This window comes from Harpia harpyja, chromosome 19 (genome assembly GCF_026419915.1).
Source record: "Harpia harpyja isolate bHarHar1 chromosome 19, bHarHar1 primary haplotype, whole genome shotgun sequence".
Taxonomy (NCBI): Eukaryota; Metazoa; Chordata; class Aves; order Accipitriformes; family Accipitridae; genus Harpia; species Harpia harpyja.
The window spans coordinates 22,414,203-22,429,967 of record NC_068958.1 but is presented as its reverse complement, the minus strand read 5'-3'; the positions used below and the strand labels follow the sequence as shown (position 1 = coordinate 22,429,967).

At 50.5% G+C, this 15,765-nt stretch overlaps 1 protein-coding gene across 2 annotated transcripts in view; it reads left to right on the top strand.

Annotated features, from left to right (window-relative positions):
* The window catches only part of PLXNA2 (plexin A2), a 182,140-nt gene that overhangs the window by 143,851 nt on the left and 22,524 nt on the right, over positions 1-15,765 (top strand). For both annotated transcript variants that reach the window (XM_052815605.1, XM_052815604.1), the window contains exons 14-20: positions 2,587-2,704; positions 6,291-6,427; positions 9,636-9,803; positions 11,148-11,241; positions 13,112-13,351; positions 13,539-13,682; positions 14,855-15,089. In XM_052815605.1, coding sequence (XP_052671565.1) covers positions 2,587-2,704; positions 6,291-6,427; positions 9,636-9,803; positions 11,148-11,241; positions 13,112-13,351; positions 13,539-13,682; positions 14,855-15,089 — 1,136 coding nt within the window. The remainder of the gene's footprint in view (positions 1-2,586; positions 2,705-6,290; positions 6,428-9,635; positions 9,804-11,147; positions 11,242-13,111; positions 13,352-13,538; positions 13,683-14,854; positions 15,090-15,765) is intronic.

The following is a 15,765-nucleotide window of genomic DNA, read 5'->3' as shown; positions in this document are numbered from 1 at the left end:
GATAAAAGGACCCTCTTAAGGGTTCTGTGGGCAGACTGAATTCCAAGACTGTAATGACTCACCATATGCTCCAGCCACACAATCTATCAGCCAGCAATTAGGTTAATGTTGGTGAAAGGGCCACTTAGCCCAGCAATCAGCACCCTACAGCTCTGCCGAATGCATCATTTTGTAACAAGGTACCTGCTGGGAATTTGGCTTTTATCAGGAATCAGGATCAGGTGTACCAGGGCGCTTGTGCCCCGTCCAGTGCCCCCTTCATGCCTGGTACTGTACGGCAGCTGCTGCTTTACTGTCAAATAGTTGAGTATTTGGTGTGTCCCCCTGTATATAGCATTTGGTGTATCCTTGCTTCTTGTGGGAGAAAACCTCCACTCTCCTCTCCTGCCCGTGGGGTGTCAGGAATCACTTCACATTGCTTTCTTTGCCTGTGGGCTGACAGGAGCAGAGGTTACTGCTCCCAAACACGAGCCCTCCACCCTAGCCCACAGCCCAGCAGCACAGAAACCCTGCCTCCTCGCCCCGCTGCCAGTTTGCAGGAGAAGTAACGAAATAGCAGGGAGAGAGGTGCATGGGCAATGTCTGGTTGAAAGGCAGAGAGAGGAACACGTGGCAGATTAAGGCGCACAGCTGAGATGCTTCAATTCCTGTTCTCTAAAGGCAGAGTCTTTCTAGGCAACCCGTTTTGATGTGCAGCGATAAGGACTTTCACATTAGAGCTCTTTACTAGCATGTATGTATTTCATTAGGCCTCCTGGCATCACCTGTGCATGCTGTCTGCAGGTTCTTTTTTCCTTTAGTCATTTTATTTTATTTGTAGTGAATTTAATGCCGCTGAAGGCAGCTGAAACGCTGCCTTCACAGACTGGAGCCTTTTATGCATTTGCACGTGATCAGCAGACGAGCGAGCGTTTCCCCTGCCGCTCTGCAAAAGCACCTTCAGCCTCACCGGGGGACGGATGCTCTGGCTTTTTCTCTGGTCTCGCTCTCAGGCCCAGACACCGACAAGTGTCTGTCTCAGCACCAGCGTTACTGCAGCCCCTGCCCCAGGCCGGTTACTCCTGCCCTGAGGTTCCCAGTGCCTGGCAGGGTGCTCTTGAATTTGTCTTTCCAGTGTTGCTGCGAGACCAAGCAGCATCCATCCCCTTTAGGTACAGCTAGAGAGCCCTGCCAGCTGACATGCCTTTGAAAACCTCTCTCAGACCTGCTGGCATGGCAGGCATTTTCTTGGTCTCACCTCCAGTAGACATTGTGCATTCCCAGTGCCCTGGGATTTTTGGATTACACACCCACAGGGTGTGTAATGAGGGGTTCCTCAACTTCCAGCCTGGGCCGCTGTGGTTAACCCCAGCAGCTCTCCTGTCCTTACGGCTTCCCCTGCCTCGGGATGTGCCCACGGGGCTGAGCTGGGCCACACGAGGAGCGTGAGATCGGTGTCTTTCGGTGCCATTAACTGCTTTTACCAGCATCGGTATGTTCTGTGTCAGCCAGCCCCGTCTCCCTCGTAAAGGCTGCTCTCCACGGCTGCCTCTGTCATCCCAGCGCAGGTGTCATGAATGGGTGATTTAGACTGCTGAAAGGACCACTGTCAAAGGTATTAGCAAAAGTGGTTTTAATATGATGTTGTAAAAGCGCAACTTAACAAAGTTCGATGGCAAGGTTCACTCTCTTACTGTAGAGCACAATCATTTGAACAGTGATTCAAAACTGTCAAGACACAAATCAAAGTTACCAAAATCAAAGTTACCAAGGCACAAATCAAGGCTACCATACTACAAGGTTATGCGTGATAGCAGTCTCTTACCAAAGATCTGCTGGTGGTACAAGGTCTCTCTGCCTCGAGGAGGAACCTTGAGAGGTGTCCCAGCTCAAGGGGAGATCACCGCCACGCAGCCACGCTGCCATGCAGGGAGAGCGCACAGAAGGCTCACTTAGGCTGTCGTATTTATGGAATAAAGTTGTTGGCTCGTAGTCAAATTACGTGTGATGGGAAAGATATGCATGAGACTCCTTGTGCCCACAGATTGCTTTGTTCCTTGATAAAAGTGTTAATCGCATGATCAGTGTTCCAAGCTGACGTGCATCAATGCTCACTGGGTCACTCTGCTCCTTTGTGGGTTTTCAGAGAACAAATTGAAACTAGAAAAGTTCCTGGCCCAGCTATGGCTCAGGCCTTTACCTCCTTTGGAGCCTGTACCAAATTACGGCTACTTTGGTTAAGGGGTCTACTGCATCCGTCGCAGCAGGTTTCTTCATTTTTGATTAACTGGGAGACTGCAGTGTGAGCTGTTCCCTTAATGAACTCATCTGTTACTCTGAGGACTTTGCACTCACTTTGCTACTGGCTAATATATTGCCATTAGTGCTCTGCTTTGCTCTGGAGTTTACAGCTTGTAATAATTATGTCTAATTTTGATTTTTTTCTTCACATTACTACATGGAGTAAAAATAGACTCTGTAATTAACTTCTTCTAAAGAGACAGATATTAAAGTTAAAGAGGGGGGGGAAGCCAGCCCTGCGTGGAGCTGCACAGGGCACTGTTGGCACCTCCTGCCAAAGCCTTACTGTGGCATTTCTGCTTCCAGGATCGTCTGTGAAATGGGGCAGGCGCTTCCAGGGATCAGCTCCGGCCCAGTGCTCCTGTGCATCGGAGAGTGCAAGCCGGAGTTCACGGCCAAGTCCACGCAGCAGTACATGTTCGTGGTGAGTGTCCTGCCGAGGCGGGGAGGAGGGGGGCAGCACGCGTCCCCCCCCGTGGGAACAGCCGTGCTCTACGAGTGCACGAGTCAGATGGAGGGGGTTCAACACCAGAAGACAATCCCAAAATTGCCATCCTTTTCTGATGCTTTCCCCATGGCATTGCACGATTTCTTGGTAGTCTAGTCAACGAGCGCAGTTTTCAGGACATAGAGCTCGCACAGTCCTACAGAATAAACAGGATTTATGTGGGAACCTAAACCCAGGGTTCCCACAGCATTTGGTTTCAGCTTTGCATCTCCAAAATAGTGATAACCTTCTGAATTGCTAGGCTCGGTTACTCCTTGCAAAGTGCATTGTTGTAACCCCAGCAGGAGCGTTACACAAAGTGTAACTTTGTTCTGTACCTGAGGACTTTCTGTGCATGAGGAATCGTCAAGGAGTTGGAGTCAGCACTAAAAATGTTCCTGTGTTTGTAATGGACATTGTTACTTTGGTGCTTAGTTAATGGGGATGAATCTAGGGTGCTGCTTCTTGCTGGTTTTGCAGATGTTTCTACACATACATGTGTACACACATACAGGCACCGATAGGCCTTTTTGCATGAACGCAGAAACACCAACAGGAGAGCAAGCACCAGAGTCCATCCTTCTGCAGCTCAGGAACTGAGGTCCTGCTAGAAACTTAATCAACTTCCTGTGAAACCTAAACATATCTGAGTTAGTTTCTGTGTCTATAGATTTAATTTTTTCACCATGATGCCCTTCGGGATGGAAGGGTAATTCTGCATCCAAATATTCAGGGATTTTTTTTTCCCCCTCCAAGGATGCTGGTTCAGTGTAGGCTTTCTCTATCCGCTTAATGGAGAGCTGCTCTCTGGGCTGGTGGGCTTCCATTGGTTGAGTAGGTCATTTCTTTCAGTTGTTTAATTAGCAGCCTTTTGATTAATAAACTTAAAAGCCATAGCTGGGGTTTCTCATATCTCCAGTTTTGCCTAAACAGGGCACTTCATCCAGCCACATTGATTTTGTGCTTAGTGGAATCTGTATGCAGGGAAATGCCAGCACTTACCAGTGGTCCACAATTTGTAAACTAATTGAGAGATAAATCAGGCTAGCCCCTGCCACCCTATTGGTGGTGTAAGCAACACCCTCCCCTGGGGTTTCATTTATTCAACAACATAGCGGGGGTGCAAAATATCACCACATTTTGCTCAAATATGCCAGAAACCCCTCTGATCATCACAGGGCACTGCCAGTGTAGTCCCCAGATTTGCCATTATTGAATGGCAGGTTCCCAGGTGACACAAGGAAGATGCTCTCTTGCTTTGTGTTAAATAATAACCAGGAGCCAGTGGAAGGTAATTACAGAGATGAATCTTGGAGTAGTACCGTGCAGCAAGCTGGTGAGCATATGCCGAGCGTTATCATCTTTTGCATTGTTACTTCTGATTTCCAGCACTTACCCTGATTATATCGTATCTTTTTCTCAGGCATCTAAAACTTCTAGCACGTCATTCCCTTTTGTTAGTTGGCCTCTATTTTTCTCTTTAGCACCGCCACAAATTCCATTACAGCTGGTTTATGCCATTAAAGTCAGTAGTAAAATTGATTGGTACCTTAAAGCAGAGCTCTGTTCTGACCCTGAGAGGGTTCATGCCTTAGTGAGCTCATCTGGTGCCTGACACCACGCAGGAGCGATGCTGTCACCTTAATTACACCCGTTTTATCTGGGGAGGTGAAACCTTGGAGCTACTTTGGATCTGTAAATCTGTCATAATTATCACCAAATCATGAGCTGAAGATGGAAAATTCTTATTCAGCTTTCAGGCCCTCATCCAAGGCTGGCCTCACCCTAGCCTTGGGAGTTTTTGCAGGTCTCTAGGATGGACCCTCAGCTCTCCTGTCTTCTCCTTGTTTACAAGAATGACTGCTCGGGGCTACAGCCTGAGTTTCTATTTTTGGCAATGGTTTGAATTTCCAAGGATTGCAATGCTTAGACAAGGTGATGCTCGCACCAGAAACGTCAGATGCTTGTAGCCAGGAGGTGCTTATAATTGATTTTGAATGCAGAGGAGGACTGTGCTTTCCAGTATGCATGCAGCTCTGTCACTGGTGTGTATATGGGAACTGCTGAACCTCACGGACGTGTTAAATAACTGCTCCTTTCTGTCCCCGGGCTTCCACGAGCAGACTGGCCCCGGGGATGGGGCTGGAGGAGGAGGGTGGCTGATAGTGGGCTCTCGCCATCTGGAGCGTTCACAGCGGTGCAGCTTGTTCCTAATTCACCTTGGGAACAGTCGCCAGGGTTGGGCTGGAGACTGAAGGAGGTTTTTGATGGGCAATCACACATTGAACATGGTTTGGAGGTTTTTTTGCATTTTGGAATAGCTCCTCTTGGTTGTATGAAATGCTCCCAAGCCTACTTAGCATAACCATTGCTATTACCATTCAGATTGTCTAGTATTGTCACTAGCTGGGGTAATGATAGAATATCCTGAGTTGGAAGGGACCCATGAGGATCATCGAGTCCGACTCCTGACCCCAGCTAGAATAAGAGCTGTGAGCTGACCAGGAGCAGTTGAAGTACAAGTCCTTCCCTCCTGTAATATTATTCCATAATTACCCACAACAGGGTGGATTGTGGTTTTTTCTCTGGTCTATTCAGAAAGCAGGGTCAAACAGGCTTTTGGTCTAAGCTGCTTTGGCAAATGCTGTGGCACCCAGAAAACACATATTGCATTGTGAAAACAGTAGAGAAAACAGGACAAACGCACCGAGCTGCCAAGCAGGTGGTACCAGGGGAGTAAAGCTGGGAGGCTGCCAGCCTTTGCAGATGAGAGTCATAAAGAGGGTAATGTGAAAGCATTAGTAAAACAATTTGGTAACATCCACTGATTGAAAACAAATAAAAAGGTACCTGCTTTCTGCAAATTCTATTAAGGGGGATAAATAGCTATCCTAGTGGAAGGCAGGATAAACACATGACATTTCTGCAATAATATCACCGATAAAGTGTCGAGTGGGATCTAAGTTTGCCCACCAAGGATGTCTTTCCATCAGCAATGGGAAACAGGGTCTGCCCCCACAATACTATCGCTGGTGGTTCATATTAAGCTGGAGCTGATGGTAGTGCCTTTTGTTAAAGTTGTGCAGTATTTCCCATTACCAGACCTGGTGGGGTTTTTTGATACTTTAACACATTGGCAAACTTTAAACATTTGGGTTCGGATTTCCATTGTGGCAGTTTGCTTGGCTTGGGATATATTTAGTTTTTTGAAACTGCAGTGCAAACAGCTTACCTTTGTTTAAGAACAAAGTTGAAGGTAAATACATAATTTTGCCGAGGCTAAATTTGCAATTGTTTTGTTGAGGCACATCTCTCTTTCAGAGCTGGGTTTGAAAATTTAGCAGGAGATTTGTCAGATGTCCAGGACGCATCCCTGTTTTGCTTTTCCATTTTAAAAAGGATATCCCCACTCAGCCAAAGCATGAAGATGCTCCGGGGACGGTGCTTCTCCGGCTGGCACGGCTTGCCGACAGCTCCCCTCGCAGCAGGCAGGAGCGCTGAGTTTGTCCTTTTCTTTCTCCAGACTCCAGCGGTGAGTTTCCTGAATCCCAGTCGCGGTCCAGAGTCAGGAGGGACGATGGTGACCATCTCCGGGCACTACCTGGGAGCCGGCAGCCGTGTGTCGGTGCTCCTGGGCAACCAGACCTGCGAATTCTATGGGTAAGGGACCGAGCTGGGCCAGCGCGGGCTCCTGCCATGCACGTCCCGGTTATCAGGGCTGCACCACCGTCTATCTGCTGTAGCTGAGCATGCAGCCATGGCAAAAATTCACCTGGGAACACCTGAAAGCTCCCATTCCCTCTTTTATTACAGGCAACCATCTTCTCTCTTACTGTGACTGAGCCTTGCTTGGCAAGGGAGGGATTGCATCGGTATTAGCGCTGTCCGTTATTTCATTTTAATGCTGTTACAATGTTAACCGGTCCAAAAATCTGAGGCACACATCACTGCGATTGTAAGATGTTCATAGTAGTCATCAGTACCTGCCCCCAGCCCAGCTGATCTGAAGAAAATGTAACATTTATAAGAAACCTCTAGTTTCTCTTTTCACAGATCAACAGCTTGCATTACTTTTATTGCAGCCACTGCTGCAGGTACCTCAAACTCCTAGAAATGGTCTGAGCGAGGGGTGGGCTTCTGCGTGGCAGAGCAAAGCCAGGATCTGCACACGCCTTCTGCTGAGAAACTTGTGCAGCCATCAATGTCCTCTGGGATTTCTATGGCAAATTTGCTTTTTACCCAGCAGTGTAAACACAGGGTTGACATTTGCAGGGTTTAATGGGTTTTCTTGGGGCTTAGTTAAAAAAAGATACATGCAGTATACATCTGTGTGCATCACGTACACATCCGTGCCCCGTACCAAATGTACATAGGTGCCCTGAAGCAGCTGGCAGTATGCATTTCATAGCGTGGGTGCAGCCTATGCGGGAACCTAAGCAAAGTGGTGTGATGTGCAAAGGGGTTCTGCCTGTCAGATCCTTGCTCAGGCTTCCCAGGAGGAACTGAGGAAGTTTCTGGGAAAGTAAAGACCCCTGCAGGTGAATTTCTCATCTAGAAGACTGAGAGGTTCTCCAATACGGGAGCTGTGGGCATTCAGACGTGGGACCATGTTGGGATATTAGCAGTGCTTATTCTATGTCCATCCTAGAGTGGTGCTTCAGGAGGTCTGGACACGCCAAAGTCTTCAAGTGCAGATCAATTCTCCAAGTGCTAAGCACTGTAACCAATCCATCAACATTTCTTCCCATATCCGAAGCAGAGATGCCAGATTGCATCCTCAGATGCACACGGGTAATGGCCTTACCACCAGCAGAAGCAGCCTGCAAGCTGGCCTGAGAGCAGGATCAGCCCTGTAATATAATCCCTTAAATATATGATTATATTCAGGCAACCTGCAGATACTGACCTGCAAAACCTGGAAGAGTTTTGAATTCTCTGTATGTTCTAATTACAGCAGGCAAGCAGAAACTTAAACAAAGCAAGCGGCAGTACATGAATGGCACCATCCTTCATGTGGGGTCACGCTGTGCACTTTGTTTTGCTTGGACTGTTTTGAGGCAATGAACTTCAATTGTACTCGAGGGTGTGGGGGAGCCTGATTAGATGAAGCAGTTTCTAATGAGATTCACTCTAATTACAGCTTCCCCCATTCTCCCCTCTCTGATCGGAGGAGTGGGTAGATTCACCATGACGACATAATAATAGCACAGAAAGCTAATTAACTGATCACAGGGAGCTGAGAGCAGCTCTGCCAGCAGCGATGCGTCACTCTGGATCTCACGCCAGAGCTAAGCAGGCGCGGTGGAGTCTGAGCGGCTGCGCCGGCGCAGGGCAGCAGAGCAGGCAGCAGGCAGCAGGCAGCTCTTCAGCTGCACGGTTGTGCACGGAAACACCCTGAGAATCAGCAAGGAGGGTGGAGAAACGCGCTCCTCGCACAAGGATGCCTTCATGGTTAAATTAAACCTAGGTGGAGACTGAGAATGAGATGAGGGAGGGAGGAGGAGAGTGGGAAGGGGTAGACGTGCAATTGCATCAATAGAAACAGTCAAGTCTAATTTGTTTCAGGTATTTTAGGAGGTAGTTTCTGTTCCCTTGGTTGTGGTGGATGAGCGTGCCAAGGTGTGAGCTGGGAACATTGTGGTACCAGCTGTTCCATACCCCCCTGAAATGCCCAGTTCCGAGTGATGTGCCTGTGCTCCTTAGGGAGAGCGGGGAGTCTGTAAGGGCCCCGAAAAGGGGACCACACAGCATCCCCTTGCCCAGGCAGAGAAACAGGAGCTTTGCTGGAAGCAGAGCAGGGGCACGGCTGTGCTGGAGCCTCAGCTGTTCAGGCACCTCCACGAGTTGCACAGCCTCTGAGGAGGACCAGGGCAGCAAAGGCTGGACGTTCAGGAGTTTTCGATTTAAGTGCCAAACTGGCAGCGAGGTGCTGAAGACGTGCCTGCCCTCTCCCCTGTGAGAAGCCGAAAATAAATGAGCCACGGAAGCAGCACGGCCTTTTTGGTGAGCCGGGGGCAGGTTTGGGCAAGCAGGACAACCCACGGGTAGCCACGCAGGGGCACTGGCCTTCCAGGGACATCAGTCTGGCCCTTCTCGTGGGAGCAGCATCCCGGCTTGCCGCAGAGCTGTGCGGTTCCTGGCAGCTCTGCCCCGGCAGCAGGAGCGGCACCGCTCGGATGTCGTTCCCCTTCTCCATCCATCCATCCATCCATCCATCCATCCACCGGCCCCTTTGTGCTTTGACAGCGCCTCGCTACCCTGCCGCCTCGACCTTCTCCGGGGCTCCGATGGAAGCAGATGGTCTGTTGTGTCCGGCCAGCCAGCGCCGAGGCCGAGGTCACCCCTGCTCTGACGGGGAGACAAAGCTGGAAGGCAGCGGCGACGGTGGCATCGGCCTTCCCAGGCGGGGGCTTCGCGGGCTCCATTATGCTGCTCACAAGGGCCCGTGTGTGCGGTGGGGTGGGGAGGGGAAGAATTTGGCTTTTGAGTGAGCTTATGCATCCCATTTAAAAAGCAGCCATCTGTTTTCACACGCCCAACAGAAGGCAGCGGGTTCACAGAGGGATGTGGGAGGCTGCAGTTTGGCACAAAGAGTAATTTCAGGGAGCCTGCGCTTCGCTTTTGGTGGGTAGGCTGAGTCCCCTCCCGCACGGAGCTCCGTTCCCTCCCTCCCGTGCCAGCGAAGCCCTCCTGCCCATCTCGGGAGCTCATCCCCTTCGCAGGTGTCAGAGGCCGGGGCTGGCTGACGGCTCAGCCTTTTAGTGAGCTGCTTCGCTGCAGCTGCAGGACAGCCCCAGGACAAAGGGTCATTTCTTGCCCCCACGCTGCGACCGCCCGTTAACGCTTCCCCGGCTTCTCTCTTGCGCAGGCGATCCATGAGCGAGATTGTCTGCGTGTCTGCCCCGTCAGCCCACGGCCTGGGGGCTGTTCACGTCTCCGTCAGCGTCGACCGGGCTCAGCTGGAGCAGACCTTGCTGTTTGAGTACATCGACGACCCGAAGGTGCAGCACATCGAACCCGAGTGGAGCATTGCCAGGTAACGCAAGGCTCTGACAGCGGGTCCTCGGCAGCGCGAGAGAAGCCAGCTCGCCTGGTCTGGGTCTTGTCTCTCAGCATACGCTCAGTGAGGCCAAAAGAGGGTCTATTTGGAAACGCACGTCGCACCCAGTGTCCTGGATTTGTCAGGGCTGGGCGTCTGCGGCATTGGCGTTTACCGAAAATCAGGTCCAGAGTTACTACAGTAGTTGTGATTACCCAGGCAATTACAGCAGTAGCAGTCTGCACCAAGATTCTGGGAGCACGAATAAAGCCAAGATCACTTCCATCTGCTGAAGAAGTGCACAATTGCTCATTAAAGGCTCCTTCTTGTAGTCCCGGAATAAAACAAAACCAGCAACCACCAAGAAAGGAAAAAGCTGATGCTAATCAAAACGTACTGTTTATCCCAGATTCACTGCTAGGAACGGGGCAGCCAGCACTGTCACATCACCGTGACGTTGTCGCTGCTGAAAACCCTGGGCCATACTCGTCCCCTGGTGTTACTTTAATGGTTGTGCTCACAAGCGCTGTAACACAGCTATTCATTTCAAATTCCAATTATTTTTTAAAATTGCCCTTGAAAGAAATAAGTGTCTCGCAGCAGGCTCTGTGAGATGTTTGCTTTGTGTCCAAATTCAAGATTGTGTCTGGTTTCGGGTGAGATGGGTTTGATGGTCAGGACTGCTAACAGAGGTGCTCTAAAGGGAACAGCTGGGCTCTGCTGTAGAGGTGCTGGAGACTCGGGTGAATCTGGGCTGTGCTGCTCCAGTTAACACATGAGAGAAGAAGCCAAGAGTGAAAGACTTTGCTCAGGGGCACTGGCTGTAGGAGAATGGGGGTACTGTAGCCCGGGGGGTTGTGTCCTCCCCGGCCCTGGTGGCACCGGGTGCTCTTCATCCCTCCCCTGCTCCGTGAGACAACTTGCTGCGTCTGCAGTCCAGATGCAAGTGCACGTCAGTTCCTTCACTGCACGTACCATTTGTCATGTTCCTTAAAAACATCACTATGTAAATCATTAAACACTGTGACTAATTTATTGTCTTATGTATTTAGTCTCAGCTCAGTTGATTTCTTTGGTCCCATTTCTCATCCTGCTGCCTTGCAGTGCTGTTAGGTGGGAGAGGGTGCAGCTGAGAGTAGAAAATCTAGCTAACTTGAAACACCACTCCTCAGTGACTCAGGGAGTGGGTATTAATCCATGCTGTCACCTGATGCCTGAAGTGTCTGCAGAAAACATCTTTCTGAGATCAACGAGCATCCTTATTGTCAAGCACAGTCTCTCTGCACAGCCCCAGCCCCTCCTGCCAGATGCGTTAATCAGGTGTCTCCTTGTTCTCCGCAGCGGATACACGCCTCTGACCATCACCGGCTCCAACCTGGACGTGATCCAGGAGCCGAGGATCCGCGTCAAGTACAACGGCAAGGAGTTCGTCAACGTAAGTAGCCGCTGTCAGCGCAGTGGTGCCGGGCTGCGGCTGGGAGCATCCCCGTGCGCTGCCGCACGGCAGGTCCCCCCCACCCAGATGCACGCATGCGGTTACTGGTGCCGGCGCTCTCTGCGTGGTGAGACTTGCCGTGGCAAAAGCTGCTCTGGGGGTATTTCCCTAGACTTACCTGAATTGGGGACCCTGGCAAGAGGGGTTCCGACACACAGAAACGGGAAATTACTTCCTCAGCAACACAGTAACTGCCAAGGAGTTTTCAAAGCTAGAAGTGGAGGACTCCATTTTAGGTCATCTCCATTGCCTAAATTCTGTCTTGGGTCTGATAAACTTGTTTCACTCCTGAAATTCCCCCTTCTGTCAGAGCCCCTGAGCCCCAGGAGCCCTCCTCTCCCCAGCATCCTTCCATTTCCAGTACCTAGCTCAGCTCTACCGGCACATTACAATGGAAAGTCCAAATGTAGCTGTCCCCATCGTTCCCAGCTGCTCCACACTTCCCATTTTAGTCCTGCTCTTTCTGTAAAAGCCCAGAGCTAGGCGCTGAGACCTGCCAGCTACGAGGCTGCTATGTTTAACTAGGCTCTCCCTAGCTGCCTCTCTATAAATAAACCTCCTATTGCTGCAGCTCTGGGCCCCGCAAGCCTGTACCAGCCCAGGGAGGGAAGGAGAGAGGGGAACCGCTTCTGAACAAGAAGCTTTCAGGCCACTTTTGCAGCTAGATCACCACAGTAAGGCCAGGTGCTGCTTCCCCGTGCCCTCCTCGCCATGCAAAGGATGCTGGCCATGGGGCTTTGGGTATTTTGGTGAAGCTGGGTGTTGTTTTTCTGCCTCCTTCCCCTCCTCCCATCTATCACCCTCATGTTCCCAAAGCAAGGAGTTGGTAGCAGAGTTTGGGGTTGATCTGAAATGTCACCTCCTTCCCCTATCTGTATTTTTTCAGTCGAAGAGTGAGAAACTGAAATGAATCCTCAGCTAAACAGGAACTAAGATGTTCTTGTATGCTACAAATAAGAATTGTACCTCCAGGACCCGCAGAAATTATTTTGACCACGTAAAACTGAAATATATTGTTTCTATGCAGTGATCTTTCTGACTGAATCTGTATTATCTTGGAAAGGGCAAATCACTTCGCAGTCTTTTCCTATTCCCTTTCTTCCTTCCCCTCTGAAGACCTTTTTCATCTGAGCTCTTTTTAAAAAGACATCTAATTTTGTTGCTAGCAGTTGCAGTTATAGTGCTACAAAAATAATTCTGAAGACACAAAATTGAGTGAAATTAAATCTTCCACTTACGGAGGGAGGCCAAATGGTTGGGCTCTTGCTGCTTTATAAGGCAAGAGTCTCATAAATCAGCCAGCTTCCCGCTTCCAGGGCTGGAGGAGCTGTGGGTGTCCTCAGCCTGGCAGATGACCTTCGTGTTACCTCCAGCCCATGAGTGTCAGATGATCGTTCCTCTCCCTCGCTGGCATTTGGGAATTGCCTCTAATCGCCCATTTGTAGCAGGGACCAGGTATTTGCTATGGGTGTGTTTCAAAGCTAGCATTGCCAAAGAGGATGCAACTGGAAAGAAAAGAAAAAATAAAGAGAAAGGGCTCAGTGATCCACTGTGCAAGCCTCTAGCTCCTTTAAAACACTGCTCATTTTGAAGCTCACTCTCCATCTCTGCACCAGTGCCTTTGCACTGGCAGGAGGGGAAGCAAATTCCCCCAAACTATGGCTGCAATGCATGAAGCCTGGATTAAATATTGCCAGCTAAACTTGAATCTGCTGGGCTTTTCAGGGAGTATTTAAGGAATCAGAACATCATTGTCCAGGTTGGGATAAGTTTTTCCCTGCTGTCTTTCAAAGCATTGCCTTCCCCGCAGGTCTGCAAGGTGGTGAACGCCACGGCGCTGGCCTGCCTCGCACCCCCCCTCACCCCCGAGTACCGGCCTGGCCTGGACGCCGTCGAGCGGCCAGACGAGTTTGGGTTTATCTTTAACAATGTGCAGTCCCTCTTGGTCTACAACGACACCAAGTTCATATACTACCCCAACCCGACGTTTGAACTCCTGAGCCCGACTGGGGTGCTGGAGCAGAAGCCGGGGTCACCCATCATCCTGAAGGTAAGGAGACCCTTACTTGCCCTGTGGGAAGAGGCAAAAAAAAAATCCCAGAGAGAGGAGTTTTATAACCCCTTTGGAGAATGGGGTACACTAGACGGAGTCCCATCATTTGCACAATCTAGGAATGAGATGAAAACTGGAGAAATGCACTGCATCTTTGTACAGTCTTCTCTCCCCTTGTCCCTAGGGCAGAAACCTGTGCCCACCCGCTCCTGGAGGAGCAAAGCTCAACTACACTGTGCTGATCGGAGAAACACCCTGCGCTGTCACCATCTCTGAGACCCAGCTGCTGTGTGAGCCACCAAATCTCACCGGACAGCACAAAGTGATGGTGAGGGACCAAACACTGCTGTCAGCATCCCTTCCCTCCCTCCCCATCCTTTCTCCTCCTCCTCCAGCTCCCTGACTTGCTCAGATATTGAGTGCAATTTCATGTCCAAGGATCGGTAGGATTTCAGATCTTTATGGCTGTCTAATTGGAAGCTTAAAATATTGATGTGGATTAGCACAGAGAAACTTCTTATTCCCTCCCTGAGATTCACCATGTACTGTCAGAGCCTTCTAGAAGGAAAAAATCTTTCTAGCAGTGCCTTCAGTACCTGGTACCATCCTTTCTCTGGTGCTGCTTGCTCTTCCTTCAGTAGGTGAGACTATTTTCAGTGGGCTGTGTTCTCCCTCCTGTAGGGATTTTATCAGTCCTTGTACCATATCTGATCTGCTAAGCGGATGGAAAGGTTTTGCTTTTTCCCGAAGCAGAAGCAGCCAGGGACATCTGAACACTGGACGAGTTGGATCAACAGCCTCATCCAGGATAACAGTTGGTGTCTTCCTCTGCTTTGGTTTTGGGCATTGCTGCTTCCTCAAATCCACTCGCAGACCAAGCACGCAGCTGCTGAAGTGCTTGAGTAGAGCCCAAATGAGATTGTAACTGTGATTTATTTCCCTTTAAGTTTAGCATCCAAAACATATTCAGATTATCACAGCGTGATTCACAGAAGCGCAACCTGGCTGAGAGCTGCTTGCATCTGTGGCCAGGGCACATCCAAGAAAAGCCTGTCCCAGCATTAACCTCCAGTGTGTTTGCTCTATAGCTTTCACATCGGGCTTTCTCTTCCCTTCTCTATTCTCTCTTTCCAGTCGCTCTGGTTTCTTGTCAGGGAAATTATCACTGGGTTGCTAATGTCCATGGCTTACAAAAGGGAGTTGAAAGCTTATAAAATGAAAGTCAAATGGAGCCATCAGATAATAGGAACAAAGCCCTGATAGTGAAGGGCTGGCACATTTATCATGACTTGAAGCCTCCCTGTGCTCGCATAAGCTGCACCCTCTGTGTTTGAAGGCGATCGGAGTTGCTATAGTTTTGGCTGAAACAGAGGCACTTGAGGGCTTCCTCAGGGGTCTGTACAGCCCGTGCGGTGTGTGCCTCGGCCGGGAAGGACGGGGCTTTGGGACGGGCTGACACCCTTACCCGAAGCTGCTGGTTACCTCCGTTGTGCTTTGTAGGTGCGTGTTGGTGGTATCATCTTCTCCCCCGGTTCGGTGAGCATCATCTCAGACAGCCTCCTGACCCTGCCGGCCATCGTCAGCATCGCCGCCGGAGGCAGCCTGCTCCTTATCATCGTCATCATCGTCCTCATCGCCTACAAGCGCAAATCCCGAGAGAACGACCTGACTCTCAAGAGGCTGCAGATGCAGATGGACAATCTGGAGTCCCGGGTGGCCCTGGAGTGCAAGGAGGGTCAGTACTGCCCGGGACCAGGCTCTCTCTGTGTGCTGGGGCCCCATGCTCTGGTCCCCAGCTTTCCCCACCGGAGCCACCCCAGTCACCTGATTTTTGGAGCGAGGAGCGGGGTGCGTGCCCCCGCGAGGTTTGCACGCCTGCCCCGCTGCGGGAGGGTGGGCAGCAACAAGTGTGTCAGCGGCAGACACGGCTCTGCTGCCTGATGTGCAGAGAATAGGATTAGAGCTTGATCCTGCTTAAGCGACATGCCTGGATCGCATTGCGAGGACGACGCGAGCCCCAGGGTGCCCGGCACAATATGCCCCCTTTTCTAATGACCTTTTAGTGAAGGGCTTTTAAAAGTAAAAAGGCAGAGTGAGATAGGGAGCAGAGGAGGTTCGGACCCCCAAGAAACAGCATGCATTGCAAATGGAAGGCAGGAGGGCTGGAAAGCTGGTCCAGTCCCTCCTCCAGTCTATAAGATGTGAGCCCAGAGCAGCAAGAGTAGGTCTGAGGGATAGGAGGAAGCTCCTCAAGAATTTGCTTCTGGGAAATCTTGTGTGTTATTTGGACCAGCTAGACCTGCCGCTTGCGGATTTCAACACAGATGAGTCTTGTCCCTTGCAATGAGGTGGCTGAGCCTGGCCTCTCCGCAGGGGAGCGAAGGTGGACGTGGGCAGTCCTTTCTCTAGCT